This window comes from Equus quagga, chromosome 14 (assembly GCF_021613505.1).
Source record: "Equus quagga isolate Etosha38 chromosome 14, UCLA_HA_Equagga_1.0, whole genome shotgun sequence".
NCBI lineage: Eukaryota > Metazoa > Chordata > Mammalia > Perissodactyla > Equidae > Equus > Equus quagga.
In genome coordinates this window covers 60,439,264-60,453,288 of record NC_060280.1, presented here as the reverse complement: position 1 = coordinate 60,453,288, position 14,025 = coordinate 60,439,264, and the positions used below count along the sequence as shown (strand labels likewise).

General features: G+C 45.4%; 1 protein-coding gene across 6 annotated transcripts in view; it reads right to left on the bottom strand.

The window, feature by feature from the left end:
* Positions 1 to 14,025, bottom strand: part of DIXDC1 (DIX domain containing 1) — a 69,105-nt gene that overhangs the window by 49,729 nt on the left and 5,351 nt on the right. Inside the window, exons 1-2 of one of the 6 annotated variants that reach the window (XM_046686105.1) lie at positions 11,115 to 11,416; positions 10,066 to 10,116 (exon numbers count right to left, since the gene is read on the bottom strand). The exons of 1 other annotated variant lie outside the window; for it this stretch is intronic. In XM_046686105.1, coding sequence (XP_046542061.1) covers positions 10,066 to 10,116; positions 11,115 to 11,174 — 111 coding nt within the window. In that variant the 5' untranslated portion in view covers positions 11,175 to 11,416. Of the gene's footprint in view, positions 1 to 10,065; positions 10,117 to 11,114; positions 11,417 to 14,025 lie in introns of those variants that run through there. 4 more of the 6 variants (XM_046686099.1, XM_046686101.1, XM_046686102.1 and 1 more) reach the window with 4 other exon arrangements.

Here is a 14,025-nt window from a genome sequence, read left to right as displayed (position 1 = left end):
CTCACCCTGCTGATTCACACAGTGCTGTCAACCAAAATCCCTAAGTAATTTTTAATACATTCTACTGTTAAACCAGTCTCTTCCATCTTCATTCTTATAAAACTGGTTTTCCTTTTTTTTTTCTTTTTTGAGGAAGATTAGCCCTGAGCTCACTGCTGCCAATCCTCCTCTTTTCGCTGAGGAAGACTGGCCCTGAGCTAACATACATGCCCATCTTCCTCCACTTTATATGTGGGACGCCTACCACAGCATGGCGTGCCAAGTGGTGCCATGTCCACACCCGGGATCCGGACCAGCAAACCCCGGGCCGCAGAGAAGTGGAACATGTGAACTTAACCGCTGCGCCACCAGGCCAGCCCCTGGTTTTCTTGATCCACATTTACCTTTAATAAATTTCAACTTGTTAGATTCCATCTCACAAGATCCTTCTAGACCCTGTCATTTCACGCATTTGTTTATTCAAATCAACCAAAACTGCCAGGCATTGTGCCAAGCCAAGCGCTCACAGGCACATAAATAACTATGATGCAAAGTGATTACTGCAGCAGTAGAGAAACCTTTAAAAAAATGCTATCTATGCACAGAAGGAGCAACTGGGATGGAAGCATGTGGGCATCAGGGAAAGGTCAAGAGGGGAGGAAACATTTGGCTGGTCCTTAAGGATGTTTGGCAGTTGGAGAAGAGAAGAGCATTCTAGGCAGAGATGATAAAAAGAGGAAGAGACGTGAAGGCATATATCTTGGAGGAATAGCCAGTTGATAAGTTAGTGCGTGGGCACAGCTGTCAGTGGCAGCGATGATGATAGAGAAATAGGTCAGCAAAAGGCCTACCAACACTTAGAGTTTAGTCTTAAAGATCTTCAACAAGGAAGTGTGCACTTTTGAAACAGGAGAGTGAAACTGTGAGACCTGTATTTAAGAAAGGTCACTTTGGACACAGGGACAATATGAGACAGAAAGAGAAGCATCCAGACGTGGAGAAACCAATGAGGAGACCAAGAAATAATTCAGGTGAGAGAAGATGAGAGCATAAACTGAAGCAGTACAGTAAGAAAAGGACAAATTCCAGAAAAAGTCAAAGGTGACTCATAGGTTTTAGGCAGTAACAAAAAGAAAGGGTCCAAAAAGTCATACCCTAATGGATGCTGATTTAACTGAGATGCAGAATATGTAAAGAGCGAGTACTGGGAAAAGCAAATAGTTCAGTTTTGAACAAGAGTGAGCTATCTGTAAACATCAGTGTACAGATGTTCCACAGCCAGTTGGCAAAATACAGGTCTAGAGCACAAGAGATGGGGGGAGGGGTGGGAGATACATGTTTGAGAGTATCTATGTGGGACAGGAATAGCCACAGGTGCAAATGAGACAATAACTATCATCTACTGAGTATTACTGAGTATCTTCTACATGCCAGGTACTGTGCTAAGCACTTTACCACATCCTTCCCTACAGCCAACTATACTTTTTTCCCTCAAATTGCTCCTGTGAGGAACTATTATTCCCATGTTTCAGATGTGGAAACCAAGGTTCACAGCAACAACATACCCAGGGCCACAGGGCTGGTAAGTGGCAGAACAAGGATCTGGACTCTAAATCCTGGGCTTACACTATCCCAAAACATAAGGAGATCTGTAAGAAGTCATCTGGCAGGAAAGGGAGCGGGGAGAGAGGGCACTGAAGGGAAAGAAGAGAATGAAAATGTACTGGGTGCCAATTCTTGTCAGCCATTGAACAAAGTATTTTGTATGCCTTGTCTCCTTTAATCCTCATACACAATCATTAAAATCAATATTATTAGGGGCCGGCCCTGTGGCCAAGTGGTTGGGTTCACATGCTCTGCTTGGGCGGCCCAGGGTTTCACCGATTTGGATCCTGGGCACGGACCTAACACTACTCAACAAGCCATGCTGAGGCGGCGTCCCACACAGTGCAACCAGAAGGACCTGACAACCAGAATATACAACTATATACTAGGGGGCCTTGGGAAGAAGAACCAAAAAAAAAATCAATATTATTAGCCCCATTTTCCACATGGGAATCCTCGCTCTAGAGCATAGCACTGATAAGGGGTGAAAATGCGATTTGAACCTGCTCCATCTTACTCCGAAGAATACATTATTTCCACTATACCAAAGAAAGCACACAATGCGAGAAAACAAAGGAATACTCAGGGCAGAGGCTGCAATATATCAAAGGGACAAGTGAAGTGAGATGAGCAACAGAAACTTATTTTAGAACATACTTAGAACATTTAGAAAATTATTTAGAACGTGCAATCAGAGGGACAGAAGAAGAATCAGGGGAAAGTGTTATGTGGGAATTCAGGCACGGGAGAACTTTAAGACGGGTGATCAGTAAGGTCAAACGCTGTAGAAAAGTCAGGCTGAGGACTGGAAAGTCCATTTCATTGAACAGTTAACAGGCTTTGGTGAGCTTTTTTGAGAAATGATACTGTAGAGTGGTGGGGTTAAAAGTCAGAGGGCAGCGAACTGAGACCTCAGGAGGGAGGAAAAAAAGTAGTGACGGGGGGCTGGCCCCGTGGCCGAGTGGTGAAGTTCGCGCGCTCCGCTGCAGGCGGCCCAGTGTTTCGTTGGTTCGAATCCTGGGCGCGGACATGGCACTGCTCATCAAACCACGCTGAGGCAGCATCCCACATGCCACAACTAGAATATACAACTATGTACCGGGGGGCTTTGGGGAGAAAAAGGAAAAAATTAAAATCTTTAAAAAAAAAAAAAAGTAGTGAGGGGAGGAGAAGGGTATTAGCTGGAGAGAAAGGTGGGATAGAGAAGGAGGGTTTTTTAGGATTAGAGGACCTTGGTATGCCGAGATGAGGGGTCAGTGAAAGAGAAAATGGTACAAGGGGAGGACTGTGAATGATGCAGCAAGATTTCAGAGGAGGAGAAGAGGGCCACTTCCTCCTCTGATCATGAGGAAGCAGGAATAGGCACCTAGGTGGGGAAATTTGGACATGGGGAAGAGGGAGATTAAAGGAGCTCAAATCCAACTGCCCCTCTATTCATTATGAAGTAGGCCAGTTTATCTGTTGAGGGTAAAAGGGGCAGGGAGGGAGGGAGCCCAGTGGTTAAGTTCACGCACTCTGCTCCATCAGCCCAAGGTTCACAGCACGGCTCATCAAGCCACACTGTGGCAGCATCCCACATTAAACAGAGGAAGATTGGCACAGATGTTAGCTCAGTGACAATATTCGTCAAGCAAAAAGAGGAAGATTGGCAACAGATGTTAGCTCAGGGCCAATCTTCCTCACACACATACACAAAAAAGGGACAGGGAGAATGACAGAGGTTTTAGGAAAGGGACCCTGTGGGGAGCTGGAAAGAACAATGACTGCTCAAGATTTCTGCACAGCACTAAGGACTCAGCTAGAGCTGGAAATCATCATTTTGTAACTGAATCAATCAGCAAGGTTATGTGATTTCCTCCAGAAGTGCTCAGCAGGCCTGAGGCACGAGTGGAGGAAACCAGGAATGGGCTAATCTAGGACTGGAAATGGTCAGAGGAGAGGCAGTGATCACCAGCGCCGAGGAAGTGAGGATGGTGGTGACAGTGTATTTGAAGTGACTGATGGTGGAATCCGCACTAGGAAGAGGAAATTAAAGGAGAGCTGATAAGCTGAGAGGAGAGAAGAATAAGGTAGAGAAGAGCTTAATGAGACTGAAAATAAGTTTAACGGGAGTGCAGGAGTGTGAAAACTGAGGTTTTGAGGAGAGGGTAGAGTTTCAGAGTTAGAGATTTCAGAGGTAGGGCAATTCTGTGGAAGGAGTTCCAGGATGTAGCCTTAGTATACGGCCTTGTTGAAGTGGCACAGAGGGGGACAATTACTGCAGTGGGGACAGTCAAGGAACCAGAGGCTAGACTTCTTCATCATGGATCCTGAAGTCATTCCAGGAGAGTGGTAGATATTAAAATGCTAAGGATATTTACTATTCTGCCCAGATTCATGTAATTTAAAAAACTGATAAGCACGCCTTCAATGAAATCATTGATAAAACATTTTTAATGGAAGAAAGGCCTTTATCATGTCATTACTGTGTCTTCATGTTGAGAGACCTATTAAGTGGCATCGAACAAAGAGATGAGAGATTCACAACCGAGTGGGGCTCTTCCTAACCACAGGTTAAGGGTTACACTGGCTTTAGGTCTCTTCCACTCGCTTTAAGTCTAATGTGGGGATTTGACCACTAAACTACGTCTCAGTTTGTCTCCTCTTTGACCTGAAAATATCTATCCTTCACACCAAGGGGCAGACAAGACCTGTTCTTGCTATAAAAGCCTACTGCTGGCTCTGAAAAAAATGATTTGAAGGACAAAGTAGACACTTATAAGGACCAACCTCACCACCCACTTCCCCCACAAAGATGTTTATCTTAAAAGAGGCCTGTGGTGCAAGCCTAGGCCCTGAGTGGCTCCGCTGCTTGGTTTAAAATTTACTAGAGATGCTTCTGCAGCAGATGAAATACCATATGCTTTTTGTAAGAGGCTGTGACTCTCTGGGGGTTGGACTAGTAGTTTTCTTTTTTCTTTTTGAGGCCTCATAATCTTTTTTAAAATTATAACTTGTGCGAAATCTAGATATACAAAATAGGGAAAAGCAGAGCTTCTCTGGTTAGGGCCAGGGTGGGGATCCAGAGCATACCTACTTTTTCTCTACATCCAAACCCCACCCACCCCCAGCCATCTGAAGTAACTCATTACGGCTTCTTGCAGCAGCTGAAAAAAACAAGACACCACATTTTGTTTCCTTCTATAAGTCTATTATTTAATGAAGACAATATGCAACAGGTTCAGCAAAATGAGATATCTGGAGTATTAAGAAATATATCTTGAACATGCCCCTTGTTCTTGGCCTATTTCCAACAACAGCTGCAGAAGCACAGTAGGACCACAATTAGGTTCAAATCAGATCCACCAGGAGCAGTGTAGCTAACAACTCCTGGGGCAGCTGCCCCCTCACAATGATCCCCCTTCTGTAGGAACACGCCCCCTGCATACAGTGGTGAGCCCAAGGACCAGACTAGTATCACAGTCATTTGATCCAGCATTTAGGAATAGAATGAGTCTCTCTCTGAGGAAGTTGTAAGATATAAAACACAGATGTTGCCATAGGCCATGTTGCCCACCTGAGAGAGTGAGCATCTGTAGTGAAAGAGAATAAAGCCACCTACAAAAGAACCAGAGATAAGAGGCAGAGAGCAGAGGGAGTGATATTGCCAGTGTTTGAGTTCTTGATTTTCATTGTTTCTGAGACTCTGCTCCATCCTTGCCGTTCCCATGGTTTAAGTGATCAGCCTTTCCTTGGATTCCACGAGTCAGTAAATTCCACTTTCTATCTCTGCTCATTCAAGATGGGTTCTTGGCACTTGTGACCAAACTCATTAAAAAAGCAAGACAGTCGAACACACAATGTCGGTGACAGCAAAGAACTACTCTGGGTCCAGAATTAACATTTCTAACTTGTTCTGGGGAAGCTAAAAGGATGCCTGTATAATCCAGAAGTCTAGAAAGTGAGGGGTTTTATGACAACCTTCTGAGTCAGGCCTCAAGGGAAGGAAAAGTAGATGCCACAACAAGCAAAGCTGACGAGTCGGACGCTCTCCAGTCGTGAGAGCAGTGTAACAAAACCAAGGAACTGGAGGCCTTAGTAACCCTTTAATCACCATCAGCTTCCTCCAAGACACTCCAAATAACCCTACAATATGAGTTAAACTCTTCTAGGATAGACAGTTCTGTCCACATTCTTAATTTGTGCAGGAAATCTTGACCTTGAAAGCTTTCTTACCACCAAATGTAACTTTCTTTCTGTTTTTCTTGGGGACCTGCCCTTCCTTCCAAACAAGTTTGTAAACCCAGCCTCTGCTCTCCATCTCCTCTAAGCTTCAAGGTCAAAGAGAATTCCTGCAGCGGTCTGGTTTGGTTAGAATTGCAAAAGCACTGCCTGGGCTGCAGCAGGCAAGTCTGTGGGACCTACTGCTTCTTGTGTAGAAGCTTCCAAGAAGTTGGCAAGGAAGAAAGGCAAACAAGAAAAGCAGCAGGGCTCTTGTGGTGTCTAGGGAGAGAGTTCAGAAGGAGACCTGCATGGCTCCGGAAGGAAATCAGTTTCACAGTGAAACCAGATACCTGTTTAGAACTCTGAGACCCTGCAGCAGCAGCAGATGAGATGGGTGCAGGGATGTTGCTGAGAAACTAAGAAGGAAGGAGGTTTGGAAACTTTGAGTTATTATTGGCCTAAATTTTGCCAGCAAAAGAACGCAATATTGTATTTCTTTTCTAACAACTCCTTCAGGCCCTTACTGAACCAGGAAAAGCTACTTATTCATTGAACTTGGTGGCTAACTAGATAAATAAAGTTCACAAGTAAAAATATCATTAAATTTCTTCTTCCCCGTATGAGCAGGGCTCTGCATATTAGTGTTCAGCCCAGTGATGAAAGGATAATCTATCAGAAAGTGAAGAGCTAAAAACTTTCTGAAAGATACATCTCCTAACCTTATTTTAAAATTTCCATTTGTTACGAGTTCCACAAACACTCTGTTCCTTCAGGAGTACACGTTACAAGGTAAGTGCTGAATAAATGCAGGTGAATGAATGAATGAGATATCACTGTATAGTCTATGAGTGTCTCTTATCCTAGAAACAGGGCATGGAGCCCACTGTTGCAGGGCCTTTGGAATTGGTTCCCCATCCCATTACCATACCTGACCACGGAAGGTTATGTCCATGACCACTTAAATGGGGCCTGGTTTTAGGATAATAAGGAAATAGATTCAGGAAAGTGTCAGTTGGAGACTTTGGTCCTTACAGCCTAGAGAACAAGGGCAGTTATGGCCAATGAAGCATTTCTAGTGGTCCCCAGACCCTCTGAACTGCCTGCGGGAGAGGCACCTGGCAAACAGGACCCAATCACTGCTCCACATGCCTGGCCAGCCCATCACACCACAAGGAACATAAAGCTGCCTGATAGCTTGCTGCCAGGGAGCATCTGTTTAGCTGGCATTGACTCCTGTGGGAACAAAGCCAATGAGCCTGGGTGAGGAGAGGAGAAATCAGTCAGGATTGAAAAAAGGTTGGGGAGTATGGTGCTTTGTTACATTAAAGACTTAACGGGCCTTTAATTTCTACAGCAAAGCACAGAGGAATTCATTGTGGAAATGTCTGAAAGCCTCTGGTTGGCCCCACGTTGCAAATCCTACTCCACGGAAGGCACGAGGCACTTAGGAGAGATGTTCGCTGCAGCTGCTCCACTTGCCAATCCTCTTCCTCACTCATTCTACGTCCCCCTCATGGGACATGACACCAGACAAAGGCTCTTCCTGTATTTCTCAGGGACTGCCAAGCAGATGAATCTCAATGTGGGATTTAAATTCCCACTTTTCCACTTGGAGGGAAAATAGTAGAGAAAGTCTTCCAGGTCATGTGTTTAAAAGGTTAAGGCTCAGACAACTGATTTCCTGTCAACCAACATTTTAATAAATCATTCCCACAATTTTTAGTCCCTCAGGCCACTCAGACTACAGCGAGGCATAGGTTCACTCTTGCCTGACAAGCAAGATTATTATATCACCAAAATTTTCCCAAGTTTCTTCTCTGAACGTTTACTTTATTTTCATCAGCCTGTGAGCCACTAGGGCACAGATTCTATGTTATTTGACTTCTATTTCCAGAGCCTGGCACGGTGCCCGGTAAACACAGTAATTCAGTGAACGTCTGTTGAATGAGTGCTTGCGAGCATGTTTACCAGACTAGCAGCAAAAAAAGTCTGGCCTCAGTGAGCAGGTAGGTTGGTAAGTATCTTCTGCTTTTCATGATATCATTAAGTAAAAGATAGCGCTATGATCTCCCAGCAACACTACCTCTTTTATAACACTAATCACATTAAGCATTCTATTATGGTTTTTTCAGTACACCTATAAATCACCCCCCATAAATTCCTTGGGAGCAGGAACCAGGTGTTTTTCAATTATTTTATCCATCCCTTCACCCAATAAATGACCTAAATAACTGAATGAATGATGATTGGCCAAACCATATTATAGTCTCAGGTCTGTCAAAACCTCCCAACACAGGCACCAAAGTCTTTTTTAAACAAAGTTCAACCCCCAGAAAAACACTTGCAGAAATTCATCGTGGCATATTAACCAAGGACAACATTCATATGGCAACATCAATACCAAGTGGCAGAGAAAATAAATAACTAGCTTTGAGGCAGATGCAGAATGGGGAAATTGTGAACTACAGAAAGCTTGGCCAGGCCCAGAACATAGGAGACAGGGGATGATAGCCAGGGTGGGCTACAGAATTTGGCAATAGCCAAAACTTGCAGATAATTCATAGTGCAGATTAACCACGTTAATAAAAGGAATTGCATTGACAGCACTGACGTGGATTAATTCAGGGAGTAATCTGTCAAGTATGTTGAGGCCAGAGCTTTATTCAGGGAATGTGGTAGAAAAAAATTCTGTCATGCAGTTATGCGTAGTGGCATAGAGATTGAGAACAGAGGCCAACAGTGGGTAAAGGGAAGCCTTGATTCAGAGGGCAGGGCTTCTCTCTGCTGCATGGTTCCCTTATAATGAACCAATTAGGGCCATAGCTTCATTTCCTGTGGCAGTTTTCTCTGTCATAGAGAATGAGGTCACAGCCCTAACCACACAAACCTATAAAGCATCTGGGTGATGAAGAATAGCTTCAGATACGCCTGGTTCATTCCAGGGAGATGCTTAGACACATGTGTGGTATTCTTAGCCTCAGTGGGAAGAGTTTTTCAGAGGAATTGAAGTGTTTTCTGACACTAGCTTTTAAGTCCTATTTACATCCTTATCACATGACTCTAACAAAAGAGGCTGAATATTACTAGATGTATTAAGCAACTCTAGAGGCTGGCATAGGTCAAATAGGGCCCCATCAACTCTGAAATAACCAATCGTACCATTATTCAGTAGCATTAAATGTGATTATGTGAGAAGAATTATTTAATATAATTTATTAGGTCAAAGAATTATTTAAACTGTAGAGGACCATTGAGATTTAACATATTACTATTAGTAGTATGTAGATGATGTCAATTTCTCAGAGAAACCAGAAGCACTTATTGGCTATCAGAGTTCAAATCTACTAATAGAAAGGAATGGATTGTACATTAGCCTCTGGAGGGGGTGGAGAGAAGTTTACAAGATGAGTAGAAAAGTCAAATGCCAGAGAGGGAAAAGAGGCACTCCCGCATTACTCCAGAGATGAATTAATTATAAAGTTGTGTGTCTCTTGTTTTTATGAAGACTCTATTAACACCACAAAAGAAAACTTGCCCACTCTCCTTTTCCCTTATGTTTTACAAGAATTCGAGGTCTGGGGATATTTATGGAAGGATCAAAGCATGAAAAAGACAGCCAAACCCCTTGGTTTACCTGGCTCTTCAGCTGAAAGGTTTGAAAGTGAAAACAGGCAGAAGGCAAAGATGAGGACTCCCTCTGAGCTGGTTTCCACCTCCTACTAAGACAGTGGGACCTGACCGGCGGGGCTGAGTTAAAAAAAAAAAAAAAAGAGGAGACCATAAGAGGACCTAAGGAGCTTCTGTCACAGTTGGTGGATGAGTCAGATGTATGAAGCTTGAGACCAGGGAAGCCCTAAGGCAGACAGTGAGGAAAGAGGAGCCAGGAATTCTGGAAGCACTCAAAGAGCTGGCTCATCTGTGTTTCAACTCAGACTGTAGCTCTTTGTTAACAATCCCCTTCCATGTGTTCAGAGAGGAAGGATGCAGAGACGAGGAGCCCTGCAGTGCAGGCAGGATGCAAGCGCTGCCCTTCACTGAAGGTTGTGACACCCTTCAGCCAAAGGAAAATTCTGACTGAGTTGGTTAGGTGGGGACAGCATTTCTGCAGTTTTCCTCTCTATGTCAGGAACAAGGCTGAGGCACAGGGGCCAGGACTGGGGAAGGTTCTGAGGCAGGTCAGGCCACAGAGCTTCTTAATTAGAAACAGGAATTAAGGAAAGAGCCCGTGGTGCAGCTGTAGAAAGAAAATCTTATACACAAATTCATGAGAATGGTTACCTCTGGAGAACAGGCCAGGACTGGAGGGGTGGCCAAGGCACTCAGTCTCACCTGTAATGTTCACATTTAAGAAGAGAATGTATTCATAACATTGTTTAACTAAAAACTGATTTTTAAAAAAAACTTTAAGAAAGAGAGACATAGAGGGAAGAGAAGGAGAGTTAGAAAGAAAAGGAGAGAGGGAGACAGGAAGAAAGACAGCACTAACAGTCTAGGTGTCCTTGTAGGGGGCTCCCTGGATGCTGGGATAAGGCAAGCCAAGGGTGGGGCTCAGAAGCCATCGATGACCTTTGGAGCAAACCGCAAGGGGAAAAGGTCCTAGACCAGAATTTCCTGGGTCACAAGGGAAGGAAATGGAATAAATAACAGAAAACAAGTGAAGAGAAAAAGACCCCCAGCCAGTCCTTGCCCTTACTGTCTGTCAGGCGGAGGCCCCAGTTTTTGCACCCTCATACAGAAGGGGCTCTGAACTGGACCCAGAAACTCAGGCACCCTCTCTCCTCTTACCTACTCTCTGTCAATCATGCCCTTAGCTGTGGAGAAATCTACTGCCCCAGGTTTAGAAAGAGATATAAACATGAAGAGGGCACTTCACATGGACCACCTACTCACCCTGCCCTCTCTCAAACTTTCTACCAATGCAATGTCACCCCACCTCCCCTGGCTCACCCAGTTAGCTCCCGAAACAGAAGGAGCACTTTTGCTATCTATTCAGGGGCTTCCCTGGGGATTTATTTGGCGAGAATCCCCGGGGAAGGCGGAGACCACCTCCTTTGGAAGGAGATGACCTTTGAATTTGTGGCCCTGTCTTCTGGGCTCAGGTAAACCGCGGGGGGAGGTCATCGCTCAGCTTAGCTGGAGGCAGGCGGTCCTTTAGATTTCTCCCGGTTAGATCATCTCGTCTGTACCGTACCCACCACCTTAGGGACTCTGCGGGGGAACTGGACTGGGGTCCCGGTGAGGATGGGGGCGGAGGAGGACCTCTTCCAGAGATTAGGCGGCAGGCGCTGGGGGAGGGGAGCTGGGGAGTGGGAGGAGCAAACAATTACCTCATTGAAGCCCTCCTGCAGGACGTCCAGTAAGTTCCCCCGGGTCAGGCAGGCTAGCATTGTTCCTGCCGGGGGCTCCTCGGGAGGGGTCTCCAGGCCAGGCGGCCGCCGCCGCCTCCTCCTCCCTCTGCACACAAAGACTCTCGGCTCAGCTCATTGGGATCTCTCCAGAGTCCCGCATGCCACTTACTGGAAACCTAGACCCGAGCCAAACTAGCGTCTTCCACTGGGCATGCTCGCACGGGGGCCTCGGCTGGAAGGGCCTGGGCGCTGTCGCAGTTCCTATAGAAACAGCAGGGCGCGCACCGGGTGGAGGGGCGCTGGCGGACGGCCCCCGGCCCGGCGTGCGTAAGGGAGAGCCCTGCGGGCGCGCGGGCCAGCTGGCGTGTGCGCGCGCTGCACACACACGCGCGCGCGCAACACACACACACACACTGTGTGGGGGGGCGGCTTGCGTGTGCGCCCGCTGCACACGCATACATACACACACCCTGGGCTGGGGGGCGAGCGTGTGTGCGTACGCTGCAGACATAGACACACACGAGGCTTGCAGGCGGGCATGCGGGTATCAGCGCGCGCCACGAGCATACACACACACACACACACACGTTGACACACAGGCGGGCTGGCCGGCATGTGCGTGCGCTTGCAGTCACATACACGCACACACACCAAGCCTGCAGGCAGGCGTGCTGGTGTGAGCGTGCGACAGACACACACACATATATGGGCTCTGCTTATTTAAGGCCGCAAGTACCCCACCCCAAGACGGGTGGGAAGGGAGTGATTCATAAGATTTTTCCCCCTCACTAGCTGAAAACAGCAACCTTTTTCCACTTGGGGCCTGGACAGTAAGCTTAGGTTAAAGAAGAGGAAGCAGAAGGGAGAAAGGCAAAAAGAGAAAGAAGAACCAGCTAGAAGGAGAGAACAAAAAGAGAATACAGAGTAATTGATGGTATTAGGACACATTTAATAGAACAGTGCTAAACAAACCACTCAGAATCACAACAGAAACATGAAAGGTAAACCAAGGATAACCAAGGCTTTACCAAAAAAAAAAAACCTTTCTTACTTTCTAAAATAACTGCTAAAATGTAAAACCTGTATTTTTAATGAGTTTTAAATTAAATGGGTTTTAATTAAACTCACTGCAAAAATGTCCTGGTGCTTTTGAAAGAGTTAGTAAAAATTTCCTCAAGTGAAACAGAGAGCTGTTCCCCTCTGTTTCTAGTTATTCAAATCGCAGCCTTGATTATTTTTGAAAACACTAGTCATTGGTACTCTCAGTGCTCACTCTTACTTCTATAGGAAAATTGGAAGCTGAAAGAACACCCATATTATGTTACACCTCGTGATCCCAGATGGGAGGGAAGGGTTTTCCAAGTGGTAAGGCTCAGAGAAGGTCAGGACCTTGCCCAAGGACACAGCTGGTCAGTGACAGAGGCAGTTGGAAAAGCTAGGACGCACGATTTTGGAGATGGCCCCGACTCTCTCCCCAAATCCCCATTAGTTCATTAGCAGGAAAAGTCAATAATGGCTCCTATTCAACCTAATGACCTTCTTCTCAGGTCCCTAGAGAAAAAGAAAATCCTTACCAGGAGCAGCCAGAACTAGCTACATCTTGCCTGAATGTCTAAAGCTGCTAAACACAAAGATGCTTCTGAGAAAAGACACCCCTCCCTCTGACCACAGCGAGCAGGAAGCAGAAGGTCAGTAGAGGTGTTAAATGCCTGCTGCTGGTTGAATGCTGTGGGTTCATTTCTGGCTAAGGCTGGGGAAAAGCCATGACACCCAATCACACTGAACCCTAGCAGCCCACAAGTCAGAAGACCACTGTCCTCCATAATCTAGCTGGGGAATTTAGTTGCCAAGAACTCCCTTCACTGTGACCACAGTTCATGGTGTAACACTCTCAGATGAGTCACTAATCCATGTTATTGCAACAAGACCCTTTTTAAAGAGAAGTGTGAAACTTCCAACAGCATAAAATTGCACGTAACACACCTACATGCATAGTGATACAAAACCCAAACACCCAGTTGGAAGATCCCTCTATAGAGGATTCTGATTTGTTGACAGTCCATCATGCTTTGGACACGGCAGAAAATATTCAGACATCAGAGGGAGGTCCTGCTGACGGTTATCTATGCCAACAAGTCACTGTTTCTCCAACAAGAAGTCATTGATCAAAGTAGGACCTGTGAGCTCTGTTCTTGGGAAAAGATATTAAATCACTGAATTTTAAGGCTCCAAAAAAATCTCATGTGGCCCAGCTCTGTCATCTCACAGATGAAGGAACCAAGACTAGCAGAGGTGCTCACAGTCACGCAGCAAGTCAGTATGGGGGCTAAGATTTGAACCAAAGGCCTCTGAGGCCAAGCTCTGTGCTATTTGCCCTATACCTCACAGCATGCTGGATGAATTAGAGAGAATTGTGGTAAATAGACACAAGATTTATTATAGGGCATATGGCCCAAGATTGCACTATTCCCTGGAAGTCTGTAATAATGCTAACCACATATTCTACAACAGTGGTGTCCAATAGAACCTTCTGTGATGGTGGAAATGTTACATAGCTGTGCTGTCCAATCCAGGGGCCACTAGCCACATGTGGCTATTGAGAACGTGAAATGTGGCTAATGCAAATGTGGAACTAAAATTTAAGTTGCATTTAATTTTAATTCACTTAAATTCAGATAGTACAATTTCAAAATATTCTGTTCCACTGTCCCCACACAGCTAATGAAATGTTCCAAAACTTATAGTATTTTTACATATAGTCTGCCTCTCACACTTGGAAAAAGCACAAAATTCCTGTTGGACCACATAATCTCATTTTTTTTTGCTCAGAAAGTATGTTCACCATACTTATCATGGTCTGACTTAGAAAGTGGCCCAGGTACAGAATTGA